Genomic DNA, 14012 nt, shown 5'->3' on the forward strand with positions numbered 1-14012 from the left:
TGCTCCTCGCCTCTCCGTCACCTTCAATACTGTACTTTTCGGTGAAGGCGTGGGAGTTGAGGAGAGAGTGAGCTAATACTCACGGTCTGATTAAATGCTGGAAAAGAGGGCTGATAGAGGGAGGAGGGAGGAGAGAGGACGAGGACTAAGGGGAGGGCTGGAAGAGTCGGTGGGTTGAAAATGAAGGGGTGGGGGGAAAAGAGGTGACTATAAAAGGCTTACTGTCAGGAATTAGGGAATATTCCTCGGGAGAAAATACAGAGAGATATTTCTAAGACTCCATCACTATATTTCACGGTAAGTACATTGAGGCGTAATAAACTTCAAAGCAGTGGAAAGTTGAGGTAGTTTACATCTTTTAAATGAGCCAAAGTTTGTAAAAGCTGCTAACTTTTGTTTATTAGATGATGTTGATGCATGTTTCAAATGTTTTAATATAATGCTGCCATCCCCTTAGTACAGTAGGTCTTTAGTTTCTGCATACTGTCTGTGTAAAAAGTCCTTAGTATGTGGTCTTGGTTTGGCTCTGCAACATCAGCATCATGCCAATGGGTTTTTCCAATGAGGTGGGCACTTTCTGCCTCCAGGGAGGAACGCTGTGAACCCACCAGGACCCCTACAAAGACTCATATGGGCAAAAAACTCTGTAGACACTGTTGTCAGCACCTGACACACACACAAACACACATACACAAATATATACACATACACACACTTGTCTAGCTCTGCTTGCCAGTCTTTGGAAGTTTCTTTTTGAACTTCGGGCCCGAGGCTTGTTGTCTCGGTGCCCGCTGCGAGTCTGGGTTCGACTGAAGCCAAGATATTCCCAAGGGGCTGATGTTGAGAGTGTTCCACCATGTGTGTGTGTGTGTGTGTGTGTGTCTGTGTGTGTGAGCATGTGTCACAATGTGTGTGTTTATGTGTAATGAAAGCTTCTATTGATGGTGAGAAGGAGGTCTGTTGAAAAAGAATCCCGTCCAAATCCCACAAACAGAAGATGAGAAGATGAGGATGAAGGCTTTTCTGCACTGCAGGCATGCAAATACAGCAAGTTTGTGTGTGTGTGTGTGTGTGTGTGTGTGTGTGTGTGTTATACACATCTGGCCTTGCTGTTTGTACAGGTGTCGCACACCTTACCACAGGTCACTTATTCATGTGATCGAGTGCATGTGTGTACACGTGTGTGTGTGTGCTGCATGTACATACTGTATACATGCTGTGACAGTGAATGTTGAGCCGTATAGAAAACCTGCATCTTCATACTTACAGTCTATCTCCCTACATGAATTTTATTTGAACTCATTGAACATCAGTTGGCAACAGGACGACTGTTCTCAGCCACAGCTGTTCTCTCATTGTTCTCTCCGACACCCTGGGGTTCCAGCTGCTGACAGCTGTTCGTGGCCCTGACCATGACTTCAGTCCAGTGCACACAAAAGACCTTTGGACACTTGTTTACGTCAGTGAAAGTTTTTAGTCTGGTCTTGTGACTGTGACTTCGGTTTGTTCAGAAACTCGGCAGCAGCCTTGAGGCACGTACAGATGTACATCTATAGGATAGTTTGTATTGGTTGTTCGTGTGGCTGCAGAAGAAAAACCACAAGTACAGACATAGAGACTTTCAGCCACATTCAGCCATCTATCCCTGCCTGTGGTTCTTTCCTGTTTACCCACACATTCGAAATCTGAGCCAAATTCCCTCTCCCCCTCGTTCCTCCTCTCTGGTTTTCTCCCTCTTTTCCTATCTGACTATTATTTTTGGTGCTGACATGACTCACTGAAACACCTTTCTCCTCTCTTCCAGTGCACAGGCAGATAAACAAGCCACAGAGATGAGGAGCCTCCTTCAGTTTCTGGCACTCTGTGCAGCAGTCTCTCTCTGCGTCTGCTATGGTACAGATCCTCCCTGACATCTTCACTTTGCCATCATTATCTATTTATAAACCTGAAATGTATCTGAATTAGACGGTGATTCATCATTTATGATTAACACTATTCCATGTTTTTTCCCGTAGACTCTCATGAAAGCACAGAATCCATTGAAGGTGATAAATATGTTGTCTCTTATGTATGCATGGGAAAACATGCATGCAGTTCTAACAAACATGACACTGCCTGCAGCCTGCTCTATATTTTAATGTATTTGATCCTTTTTTTTACCCAGCACTAATGTACCCTCATCCTTTTTTTCACCTGAACTCAGGTCAGTTGCATGATACATACGCCTGACAACATTAAAATAGAAACTTTTGTCTAGTAAAGTTTTGTGGTTGCAGATTTGTTTGTGCCTCCAAACCGTGCCAACTCGTTCATCACGCCACAGAGGGGAAACGTATACAACCCACCCAGAGGGAACGGCTTGGGCTACAACCATTACAACTTAATGAGGTAAAACATACAACCACAGACACGCTGAGCACGTAACACTTCCTTTATGTTGCACATATAGAAAACCACATATTCACAGAGGCAAGGCAAGAAAGTGTGCGCTTTTTTAGATCACAAAGACAAATCTTAATTAGTATATTAAATGTTTACACGTGTTTGAAAGTAACACGAACACACAGGATATGGAAATGCAAAAACCTCTAAGGCCCGGGCCAGTGTCTGTTTCTCATTACAATCATCTTCTCTTCCTTCTCCTCACCATTCCTCCCTCAACCACCCTTGTCCAGGAAAATAAAGTCCCCAGCAGAGAGGCGAGCAGAGACCTGTGAGGACTACTCTCCCTGTCGCTTCTACGCCTACCGCTTCGGCTATCAGCAGGCCTTCCAGAGATACTTTGGCGCCCAGATTCCTCAGCCTCAACCCCAGAGAAGACTTGTAACTCGTCGATACTAAACCCAAATATCAGTCTGTCATTTTATCATCATCACTATCAACATATGAATGCAGATCTTCACATTCCACATGACACTACTTCTATATGTAATTTATGTATCTGTTTTTGTGGCCTGCTCTGGATGTGAAATGACAGCACCAGAAAAAAAATGAAAAATCACATTTTATAAACACTGAGGTATCCAGCGGGGCTCAAATCTCTCGAGAACCCATCATTATAACCATGTAGAAATTCATGGCCCATCTCTTGTGTAATCTCAGGATAACTTTTATCCCCTATTATCACACCTTCCCAGCATTTATGAGCTTCGTGTGATATGCTTGAATTAAGTGTTTTGCTCACTATCCACTAACCGTTTCTTATCTTATCCGCCTACTTATCCAGGCCAATGATTATTTCAATTGCTTTGGAAAAAAAATAAAATTCCCTTTATTGGGTTTTGTCTTAATCCTGTTTATGCCGTTTGTTTGCCATGGAGGCATATGAGAACATGTGCCAGTATTTGCAATGTGTGACAAATGATGGTACTGGCTCAGTTTTTGTGTCTCCTCAAGACAAAATGAGGAATTCTAATGGTGCATTTGTTTTAGCAGTGGTGACTGAGAGAAGTGTCAGAGTTGTATAAATGAAACAAACATATTTTCAGACTTGTTCTACAGTAGGAGTTTAACATAAAGTGTAAAAACATAAAAAGGAAATATTTAAGATATGATATGATTCCGAGAATGGAGTCTTTTAAGTAAAAATGCCAGTACATCAATGTAGAAATACTCTTCTGCATTTAAAATCATTTGCAGCATAAGCACAGAAATATGTATTTATCATGTACCTATTAGTACATAATAAGATAGTCAAAGTAAAAATACTTGATCTGCAGTAAAATGTCTCCTGTGGCTGATTATGTCACTGTTGACAGTTATTATGACTGTATTACAGATAGTATTGATGTACGGGGCATAGGCTTTAGTATAGTAATTGCTTTTTTACTAGTAATTTGAGTGGGGCACAATTTAGGTGTCCAAAGTCCTGCTCTGTATCTGTGACATTTCTCTAATGTTTGATTAATGGAATTCTAAAGACTTATTGAAATGAATCCAATCCCCAATAAGCTTTCGATAGCTTCAATGGGAGACCTGATTCACACGAAGTACGTTGTTGTGTGTATGTGAATAAAACAATGTTGAATAATCTGCACAGTTCAGAGAAGGATAAAAGGCTAAAAGGCATGAGTTTGCATGAAAAGTAAAAATTCAGTGTAAACCCATTGTATCTCAGAGCTGGATCAGAGTGAGTCTGGCTTGTTGATGGGTTAAACAAGGACATGTTCTTTCATTACTGGAAGCGCACGAACACTGTTGATTTTAATATGTGTAGTCAAGATCTGGTTTCTTGTAATCTCAGGAGGAATCTGTGCAATTCTCCAGTATTCTCATCAGTATCCCCACTGCTGCAGGAAGTCCCCGAAATAAAGACAAGTCAGCACTGTGTACATGTCAATATGGCACAGGCCTAAGAGCACAAAGTCATATTGGATGTTTGTTTTTCTATGTTGCCACAAGGCCGCAAATGTGTACAATTAAAGTTGCCCCGAAGCTGAATCCTTGGAAGTCGATCCCTGAGACGAGACAAGGCACCATGATTGACCCAGACAGTGAAATTACAGCTCATAATTCTTTCAGAACCAGAACCAAAGTCTAAATATCCAGTCAAAAAAAGCAACAAGAAGAGCAAGAGGAGGAAAAATCTATGGAAAAGATTTTCATATCATAAATTAAGAAAGTTCAAAGGATTGGCTTTTGGAAATGTAACTATAGTAATATGCCACATACAATGTAATCTACAACAAAACCAGAGATGTTCCCTTCTGATAAACCAATCACATGCAAACAGAGCAGACGTTTTTAAAATGGTCAACATTCAAAAACACTTTTCTTGTGGAAAGTTGGGTTTAATTAAAATTTGATGACACGTTTCAGTCACTGTATGGAGCTTTATTGGCAAACCACCCACTTGCCTTGGTAAAAATATCTCCCCATGTTTCAAATTACCCTGCTACAAACCTTCAAACACTTGTGTTGTTTGTTCCTAAATCTTGCCTCTTTACTTAATGTAGGAAATCACTGTGGTGTGCAATAAAAGAGAAAACCCTCGGATTAAAATCATGTCACATAATGTGGGAAGGTGGTTTCAGTTTGTATTACATGGTTTCCTCTGCAGCATGGACTCTGTGGCCCAAATGTAAAAGTGTGTGGGCACGCACTGAAACTCTGACCTCTCCAGGCTGCCAGCTGGCACTGCATTTAACATTTCATCAAACGATTTATCATGATCACAAAATCTGACAGCAAGTCGTCTGGCGATGGTGTAATTTCATTTTTGCAGCTAAGTTACATCACTCCGTGTCCCTCTCCCCCCCCCCATAAGTTTTCTTTCATCTTTAAAGAAAAACCTGCTGTTTCAAGCTGCGAACATAAGAAACGAAGATGCGAATGCAAACAATGATTCAAAGGGACAACCTCAGCAGCAGTTTGACTTACCACAGAAAGACGCAACATGTTTTTAGTTCAATGGAGGACATTTCCTGTTGATATGTGTGGCTGTGACTTTGTTTTCTCATCACCTGTGCCTTCAAACACATTCTCACCTTTAGAAAACAGACATCCCTCCTATGTGCATTTACTTTTGTGAGTGCAAACATAAATATCCATACACATATATGGATAAAATGTGTTTTTTGTGCACACTTTTGTGGAGGTGTGTATTTCCGTGTCTGTGTGGGTGTGTGATACATGATTCCCTAACCAATCACATATCCGCGTCACAGTGAGGGCCGCATCTAAAAAATAAACCGAGTGTGCATCTATGTATATATGTGAAAGAGAAAGAAAGAGAGAGAGAAGAGAGTGACAGAGTCCTCAAAGTCTCCAGACTGACTTGCTGCTTGATCCTGCAGACGTTGAAGAAAGAAAGCTGAAAGATGAAGACTTTGGCCATCCTGCTTCTCTGCTCCTTGGCTGTCATCTGTCTGACTGCAGGTAAGATCTACACAGCGTTAGGCTCCATGTTTGAAAAGCTATGTTTTTAAATCATTATTTGATTTTTTAAAATTTAACTTCAAGAGTTCTGTAAAGTTAAAAAATCTGCCTGACTGGTTTATTAGAGTTAATTGAGTTGTGGTTAGGAGAATCACTGGAGGGAGCAAAACATCCTCACCCATAAATAATCAAACAAAGAGTCATAATCATTATTCATATTTTCACCTTGATGTTTGGCAGACACTGGCTCCCAGCCTGCTGGTGACCAACCTGCTCAGGATGGTAAGATCATGATTCCACATTAGGATTTCAACTGTTTGTTGCATTTTATGCATTTATTCTCTTTCTGCTTATGAAATCAGAAACAACACTTTTGACTGAAAGATAAATATTTCAATATATGACTCAATAGGAAACATTTTCAGATGTATTCAGATGCATAAATAATAGTAAAAAAAGAAAAGAAAAAGAAACATGATATAAATATATTTCACTCTTTCACACAATGCATAAATATTGCTCTTTCTGCAAAATATAGAGTTTACAAAACCGTTTGATTTCTTCTTATTTGCATAAATCCCTCATGTGCATTTTTGTTTGGTTTAATTTAATCTGCAGGCCCAGACTGACAGACTTTTTTGTATTTATATAACAATGTTAAATGTGCATGATGTGCAGGTATGTTTATGGAGAGGGACCAGGCGTCCACAGTGGTGAGACAGAAGAGAGCTGCTGCAGAGCTGTCCCTGACCCAGCTGGAGAGGTATTTCACACATCCTCTGCTCTCACGTCGGCTATAAGCAGCCATGGACACACACACACACACACAGTCACGTAGCAGCAGCAGCATCACATCAGTCCAGTCCAGTCGTGTCCTAACTCTCCCTCTCTCTTTCTCCACTCAGCCTGAGAGAAGTGTGCGAGGCCAACCTGGCTTGTGAGCACATGATGGACACAGATGGAATCATCGCCGCCTACACTGCCTACTATGGACCAATCCCCTATTAGACGCCAGACCACCAAGATTCATCACAACTTTTCTTTTCTTTAATTTTCACCTTTGAGCTCAAATTTATCTTTGCAATTAAAGCATGAAAGAACATTTCTCAATGCTGTTACACAAATGCAAAAAAGAGAGAGATGTGGGGATAAAGATGTGAGCATTGGCATGTGAAATTATTTCTTCACCCTGCACAAACCCACAGAAATGTCTCTGTCCCATCATTTCAGCCAGCCTGTAGAGTAGTGTAATGAAATTAAATAAAGATGAATAAAAGTCTGCTGTGTGTGCTCTTTTGTAAGTCCCCACCTGTTACAGTGGATGGATTACTGCAACATCCACTGGTTGATGAAGGTGCTAAGTCAAGTTGTGGCCACTAGATGACCCTGTTGAACATGAGTGTGCTTTCTCTGCTAAAGGAGCTTGGTTGTGGACACCATTACTTTTTTATTATTGTGTCAAGCATGAAGGTGTGAGCTGTCCAGACACCTTAATTTATAAGATGAAGATGCAATACTGTCCTCTTTGGAAGATTAATGGATCATATTTTATCTTATATAGATTTAAGCTACTGTGTGTTCACGTCTGGTAAATCAGAATTCAAACAGTAATGAATGTCCTATATGTACTGACACCTTCCAAGAGAGTGTCTGGTGTCTCCAGACACTCATTGACTATGTGAATTCTCCTTTTTGACTGTCACCCATACTGAGGAATTAAGGCATCCGAATTCAGGTCGAACATTTCAGTGTAAAGGAATGTGCTACTTGTGTGAAGTTGTAGATATGATCGAATGTTAATGTGGCTTAAACACATGTGCCACATGGAGACAGAATGACAGGATCTAACTTGGAGGTGCAGAAGGTGACCATGTGGATGCACTGCTCTTGAGGGAGCGTTTCAGATTCATAACTTGGACATATTATCCTCACATGGGCTGAATGAAGAGCTTGACTTACATGGTTTTTAAACTGACAATTCTGTTTGAAAATTATACCAGGACATTGTTTTTACTGCTTTGTTTTACTCTTGCCTCGTTTGATTTGTTCTGACTTAACCACAAGATGGTGCTACAACATGAAAAGCAAAAAAGTGTCACTGAACAAGGCACATGTGACATTTCCAGTTCCAGATGGTGTTTTGCATGCTGTTTGAACGTGAATATGAAATGCCTTTCACAACATAATTCCTGCTTGGCCAAAACACTTTAGCTTTGATTCAATAAGATGCAACCTGAATAAAGAAGAAAGCTATTTAAAGTCAGCACCTTTCTGACTATAAAGTCTCCAGTAACACACCGGAGACTCTAGTGAGGTAGTAAAAAATAAAATAAGACCAACAAACAATCTTTATTTAACTTAAATAGAGGCACGTGTTTAATTATCACATTTCTTTTTGGCTCTGTTCACAGAAACTTCTTCAACCTGATATCTGGATGAAATTTACCTTCCTCAGTTCCTTCATTATGTTTTCACGTGCCATGCATGCATGGACACACACACAGATACAGTGGTTTGCAAAGTTTTGGGAACCCTGCACAGTTAGTACCTAGTAGCCCTCCTTTGGAAACTATCACAGCATGTAAATAGTATCTTGTCTGATACCTTGGTCAGAGTTATCTGAGAGCTCCAGGCTCCTGGGTTTCCCATTCGTTTGCAGGCTGCTGCTTTGTCTCATACACTGATATTGCTTAAAATATTGCAAAAGAGTGTTTCATGTGCATCATTTAATCTTCCACTCACTTAACTGTTCGCAGTAACAGAAATTATGACCATGCCATGTGTAAACTCCTGTCCTCTCATTTCATTAACTTGAGTACACACTGTATTAAGTCCTCTGTGTCCCATGTTGTGTAGTTGATCAGTTCTCAGTATTACTATACTGTAAACAAGCCAGCATTGTCTAATCCATTGATTCAAAGATAGAAAGTACTTAGTTTTCTGGGTAAATAAGGAAATGTCAATCAACATTCATTTGGCCCTGTGCTATTTTGAGCTCGATGTGCATGGAGTACCTGGTCAAACAAGTCTGTGAGTTTTGATACTAATCTGTTGTTCCTTATCATTGTTATTTTATCTGTTTGTTTTCTTTGCATGTGCCTAAAGGACTATTCATGAAATGTGACGTGACGGGAAAAAACATAAATTTAACCAAAGAGACCAAGAAAGGGAAATTATCACAATTGTTGCTTGTGAGAGAGAAAGACAGATGAGGAAGGGAAAATCCAGGGTTGTTGTTTGACTGACACTGACGCCTCAGGACAGTCTTCTCTTTTCTTCCATTTTCTCTCAATTTACATAAAACTAAAGCACAAAACTATTTGATGTGAGTTTTTTTGATCTGCTTTGCACCGTAACCAAACCCTGCAGGACCAAATGTTCTGTAACGTTTTAAATTTAGGTATTTCATAAGCATAAAAGGGCAAATGATGCAAAACCCAGCAAATACAGAGATGTGAGCTGAACACAACACATTCTTGTTCTGTCTTTTGAATGAATTCAGTTTTCGGTAATGACAAGACTGATACCACTCCCTGTCTGGTAATAAATGTTCCTCAGCTGGGAAGTGCAACTTCCTGGAACCTCGGCTGCACACTCCACTATAGGGAATTTTTTCAACAATGCCAGGCAACCTGTTTTCAGTCAAGCAGTGCGGGAATCCAGAATGACCTTATCTGACTCTTACCTAAGTGTCTTAAGGTATTTTCCAAAACACCGAAACTAGTTAGTTAGTTTAAAATCTCTGACGTTTATTTAGGAAATTGTTTATAAAATCATTTGTCTAACATGTCAAAACTGTATACTACTTACTGAATAACTAAATAACTGATGATTGTAAAATGTTTCAAACATGATCAGCCATGATTTTAATCCCAGGAATTTCAACTAAGACTCAGTTCATTCTCTAAAAATGCCCTACCCCTCCCCCCTGCCCTTTGGAGTTCCAGTTTTTTTTTCATGCACTCTGTGTTCATACACACTGAATAACAGTGTTCATCAGGGTGCGTGTTGGGTTAGATGACTGGAAGAATGTTGTTTATCTGCTTCATTTATGTAGGTAGTGCCTGTTTGCTTAGTGTGTGGCGCTGGATAAATGGCTTATTCATGATGATCCCACAGAATATCTCTGACAGCCTTCCTGTATTTAAGTGATGTGAGTTGGCAGCATGATGAGACTGTTTCTCCAGCTCCCTGATAGGCTGCTCTGTCAGACTCACACTGGAAACATTAATCAATGCATCACAACTTCTTTTTAAATTGATTTTCCCTAGGCACATAATGTTGCACACTCACTGCCAGATTAAACTAACAGAAAAAAACACACACATAAATCCTGGACTGGAGAATTTAACAAACATTTTAGATTTGATTGCACTGCAGCAAAGAATCTTAGAAGTTGCTGGCCCATAGTTACCAAAACGATTTTACTCTAGCCTACATAATGTATTTTTTTCAACATGCTGCATGGCATGAAATAAGTACCATTCAATTAAGTTAGAGTATGTTTTTTAAAAGCAGAAGTGTTTCCTCCTAGATCAGAGGTCTTCAACAGGGGGTCCGCGACCCCTAGGGGGTCCGCGGAGGTACTGCAGGGGGGTCGCGAAAGTTTTGGTTGAGGGAAAAGAAATATGACAAAAGATATGGAAGTTATGAAAAAAAGATCCATAGGGGCGTTCCCTGCTGCTGAACATCGGATTTTTACATACAAGTCCTCTGTTTTCCTATAATATAGGTGTCAGGCGAGACTTTGTATCGCATCTGATACAAACACTGCGCACCGTCTCTCTCTCACTCTCTCTCGCTCGCTCACTCCCCCCCACCCCCCTCTAAAATCAGCCCGATGGCACACACACACACACACCGCAGTCAGTGGTGTTGTGTGACACTTGGCCCCTGAACCGTCAGCTACACAACGATGGGACTTTAGTTTTCATTCTCCATACACACTCGTTAATTAACAGGACACACTCATACGATGGTGACATTAACGCGCGCCGCCACGTCTGCTCATAGCGCAGCGACAATGAAGCAGCGTCAGGCCGTGACACCGTCACTGAAACGCTCCGTGGAACCGAGACATGACACGGCGCTCCCGGTGTAAATGTTCCCAGAATCAGCTCCGATGACCGCGGCGCTGACGGTTGGAGGTGAGTCACGACCCTCCGACTGTCCCATTGCTGCGTGTCAATCCCCCCTCTCACTTTCTCTCCGCGCCCCCGTCTCTCTCCAGCTGCCCTTTCAAAATAAATGCATAAAAAGCCAGAGAAAAAAACAGTAGGGGAAACACTGCTTTGTTTTCTCTGTCTTTTTATGGTTTAGTAATTCTTTCATTGGTGCAGTAGCAGCATTCAGTTACCACAAGCATAGTTGTGACCTGTTGTGATCATGGCATGGCATATATTTTTTATATAAGTCCCTTTGACTAAACTCCTAAAAAAAAGCGTGATTTATAGTCGAGAATATGGCACTTTTGGCATATGGCACCAGGGCCGTTGCTAGGAATTCTGGGCCCCCTGAAAGAATAGTGGGCCCCTGCCCCCTGACTTTTCCACTTTTTTTCATAGACTACGTATGTATTATCATTTCCTGGCAATACAGGACTCGTTAAATATAAAACACAATTTTATACAATATAAGTAGGGGGTCCCCGCTCCATCTCTCCATCAGTTTGGGGGTCCTTGGCCTGGAAAACGTTGAAGACCCCTGTCCTAGATATTACATGAATAACATAGGTTACATCACATAGGTTACATCATCAAAGTCAGGAAAGAATAAGGCATATGTTGTTATGTTTTTCATCTGTGATGAGCGATGTTGTACTGTAGCTATATAGGTATTGCATGCTATTCTACAGAAACAGAGCAACAAAATATTCAATTTACTTCTAAATATTCTTGAACAACTTTCCACCTCTGTTTGCATAATCACTGGTGATCTTTTATCTTCACGTGTTATTTTTTATCTCCTCCTCCTCCTTTGTTTCCATCGGGGCATGTTTGTTGTATTTGTCATGGGTGATGTAATGAGGAAGTAGGCTACTCAGAGCTTGATAAATGCCACAGCTTCAAGCACCTCACTCACTCATATCAGCTAACCACGATGGATCAGCTAACATTTGGGATGGAGAACCGTGAGCGTATCCAAGCGGTGGAGAATTCATTTGGTCCGTCAGGGCAGCCACTGTCCAAGCCGGGTCGCTTTCTGATGGGAGAGGGTCGACTGCTAAAGCAGGGTCGAAGGAAGGCCGAGCCGAAAGCCTTCTTCCTCTTCAATGATGTGCTGGTGTACGGCAGCATCATTCTCAACGGCCGCTGGTACAACAACCAGAACATCATCCCTCTAGGTGAGCAACTCGTCCTCCTCTACTGTGGCTGAACTCATGTAGTAACAGATTGTTGTTTCTGACAATGCCAATTGTGTTCTAACCTAACCCATTGTACACTTTCAAGTCTTACAAAATCTAAATGTTTGGGGCTGATGAGACAGAAAAATCTTAGCTGTAAATAGCTTTTTCTTGTTGAAGAAGTTCACAGACAACACCAGAGTATTCATATCTTTTGTGCATTGTAATGAATATGCCATCTCCTCCTGTAATTTTAGAGGACATCCAGCTGGAGGACATGGAGGACAGTAGCCGACTGAAGAACCAGTGGCTGATCCGTGCACCACGCAAGTCCTTTTTTGTGTCTGCCGGCACACATGAGGAGAAGGAAGCCTGGATGCATCACATTGAAGAATGCCGGTCTAAGCTGGTGAATGGTGGCAGCTGCCAACCTTGCTCCACCTTTGCTGTATCCTGGATTCCAGACAAGGCCGCCTACAAATGCATGCGCTGTTTATGCAGGTTCACCACAACCAAACGACGACACCACTGTCGAAAATGTGGCTTTTTGGTCTGTAATGCATGTTCCAAGGCCCGAGAAGTGATAGACCACATTCATCCCAATAAGAGGCAGAGGGTCTGCAGAATATGCCACTCGACCAAGAAAAACGACACACCATCTCGCGAGAGGGGAGACAGCACTGGAAAGAGCTCAGAGGAGGAGGACGGCACAACATGCAGTGATGAAGATGAGGCTGAGGAGATGATGCAGGACCACAATCCCAGCCAGTGGTTTAACACCCACATGGACACTAATGCACAGACAGGCATCTATGTTGACCCAGTCACTTTGTATCATCGCCCCCATTAAAACAAAAGCCACATCAGGACTGCAGCTGGCGGTGACGTACTCACCACCATTAACCGTCATTTAAACCATGAATTGTATTACAAGCTGTTTGTATATAAAATGTTCACAGTGTCTCAGACTTTACTTTATTTGCACATATTTGTTGATATTGTCATTGCTATTGTTATGTTTTACACTGTTTGGTTCATATATGTATGTCATATATGGTCCGTACACACAAATTATGTGTACAAAAAGACACAAAGCAGGCTCTTCTTTTTAAGAAGACTCAGGTCTTTTGATGTATATAATGTAATGCTGCGTATGTTTTATCAGTCTGTCATTGCAAGTGTTACATTCTTTGCTATTGTCTGCTGGGGTAACAACATCAAGGTCAGGGACAGGAACAGACTAGACAGGCTCATCAAAAAATGTAGCTCTGTGATGGGGGAGGGAGCGGAGCTGGTAGAGGCTGTGGTTAAGTGGAGGATGGGGTGTAAGTTGAAGAAACATCCTGGGTGACTCCCAACACCCTCTACACAAAACCCTCTCAAGTCAGAGGAGCAGCTGAAGCAAAAGGCTCATCTCCCTGACCTGCAGAACCGAAAGATTTAAGAGATCATTTGTTCCTGCTGCAATCGTTTTATATAACACTTGTTAAAATGTATTTTTGTGTTCATCTTTTTTGTCATTGTTGTGTGAGCTACTGGACTAACATGAATTTCCCTGCTAGGGATGAATAAAGTATTCTCGATCTATCTCTATCTCTATATAGACAGAAATAGTTGTTTTGTCAGAGGATGAGGATGATGAACAGGTTGTTATCATAACTGTTTGTTAATGGCTGCTCCTACTTTGAAATGATCTAAGACCAATAAAGCTCCAAGAAACAGGTAAAAGATAAGTGTCTGGTGTGATTATGTGTGTTGTCAGCCATCAAGTTGGATGCACCATCTTACATTT

General features: G+C 41.3%; 3 protein-coding genes across 3 annotated transcripts; all 3 read left to right on the plus strand.

Moving 5' to 3' along the window:
* The first annotated feature begins 234 nt into the window (after positions 1-234).
* Positions 235-3290, plus strand: mgp (matrix Gla protein). The gene is made up of 5 exons (XM_085784885.1): positions 235-297; positions 1805-1893; positions 2016-2045; positions 2277-2388; positions 2676-3290. The coding sequence occupies exons 2-5, from the start codon at positions 1833-1835 to the stop codon at positions 2839-2841; spliced, it is 369 nt and encodes a 122-aa protein (XP_085641011.1). The 5' UTR covers positions 235-297; positions 1805-1832; the 3' UTR covers positions 2842-3290.
* Positions 3291-5626: 2336 nt separating this feature from the next.
* bglap (bone gamma-carboxyglutamate (gla) protein) lies at positions 5627-7157 on the plus strand. The gene is made up of 4 exons (XM_085784886.1): positions 5627-5877; positions 6118-6159; positions 6556-6640; positions 6783-7157. Exons 1-4 carry the CDS (start codon positions 5820-5822, stop codon positions 6883-6885), a joined length of 288 nt encoding a protein of 95 aa, XP_085641012.1. The 5' UTR covers positions 5627-5819; the 3' UTR covers positions 6886-7157.
* A 4808-nt stretch (positions 7158-11965) lies between these two features.
* LOC146983363 (pleckstrin homology domain-containing family F member 2-like) lies at positions 11966-13204 on the plus strand. The gene is made up of 2 exons (XM_085785442.1): positions 11966-12220; positions 12478-13204. The coding sequence occupies exons 1-2, from the start codon at positions 11977-11979 to the stop codon at positions 13068-13070; spliced, it is 837 nt and encodes a 278-aa protein (XP_085641568.1). The 5' UTR covers positions 11966-11976; the 3' UTR covers positions 13071-13204.
* The last annotated feature ends 808 nt before the right edge of the window (positions 13205-14012 follow it).

Source organism: Trachurus japonicus, chromosome 8, assembly GCF_045865225.1.
Source record: "Trachurus japonicus isolate A0001 chromosome 8, Traja_1.0".
In the NCBI taxonomy this organism is placed as follows: Eukaryota; Metazoa; Chordata; class Actinopteri; order Carangiformes; family Carangidae; genus Trachurus; species Trachurus japonicus.

What these genes read in the sequence shown, in the direction of transcription:
- LOC146983363 (XM_085785442.1), top strand. Translation starts at nt 11,977, where the DNA reads ATGGATCAGCTAACATTTGGGATGGAGAACCGTGAGCGTATCCAAGCG. An exon ending in CCAGAACATCATCCCTCTAG is followed by an intron (nt 12,221 to 12,477) that starts GTGAGCAACTCG and finishes CTGTAATTTTAG; the next exon opens with AGGACATCCAGCTGGAGGAC.
- mgp (XM_085784885.1), top strand. Translation starts at nt 1,833, where the DNA reads ATGAGGAGCCTCCTTCAGTTTCTGGCACTCTGTGCAGCAGTCTCTCTC. An exon ending in CTCTCTCTGCGTCTGCTATG is followed by an intron (nt 1,894 to 2,015) that starts GTACAGATCCTC and finishes TTTTTCCCGTAG; the next exon opens with ACTCTCATGAAAGCACAGAA. An exon ending in AACCATTACAACTTAATGAG is followed by an intron (nt 2,389 to 2,675) that starts GTAAAACATACA and finishes ACCCTTGTCCAG; the next exon opens with GAAAATAAAGTCCCCAGCAG.
- bglap (XM_085784886.1), top strand. Translation starts at nt 5,820, where the DNA reads ATGAAGACTTTGGCCATCCTGCTTCTCTGCTCCTTGGCTGTCATCTGT. An exon ending in TGACCAACCTGCTCAGGATG is followed by an intron (nt 6,160 to 6,555) that starts GTAAGATCATGA and finishes CATGATGTGCAG; the next exon opens with GTATGTTTATGGAGAGGGAC. An exon ending in TCCCTGACCCAGCTGGAGAG is followed by an intron (nt 6,641 to 6,782) that starts GTATTTCACACA and finishes TTCTCCACTCAG; the next exon opens with CCTGAGAGAAGTGTGCGAGG.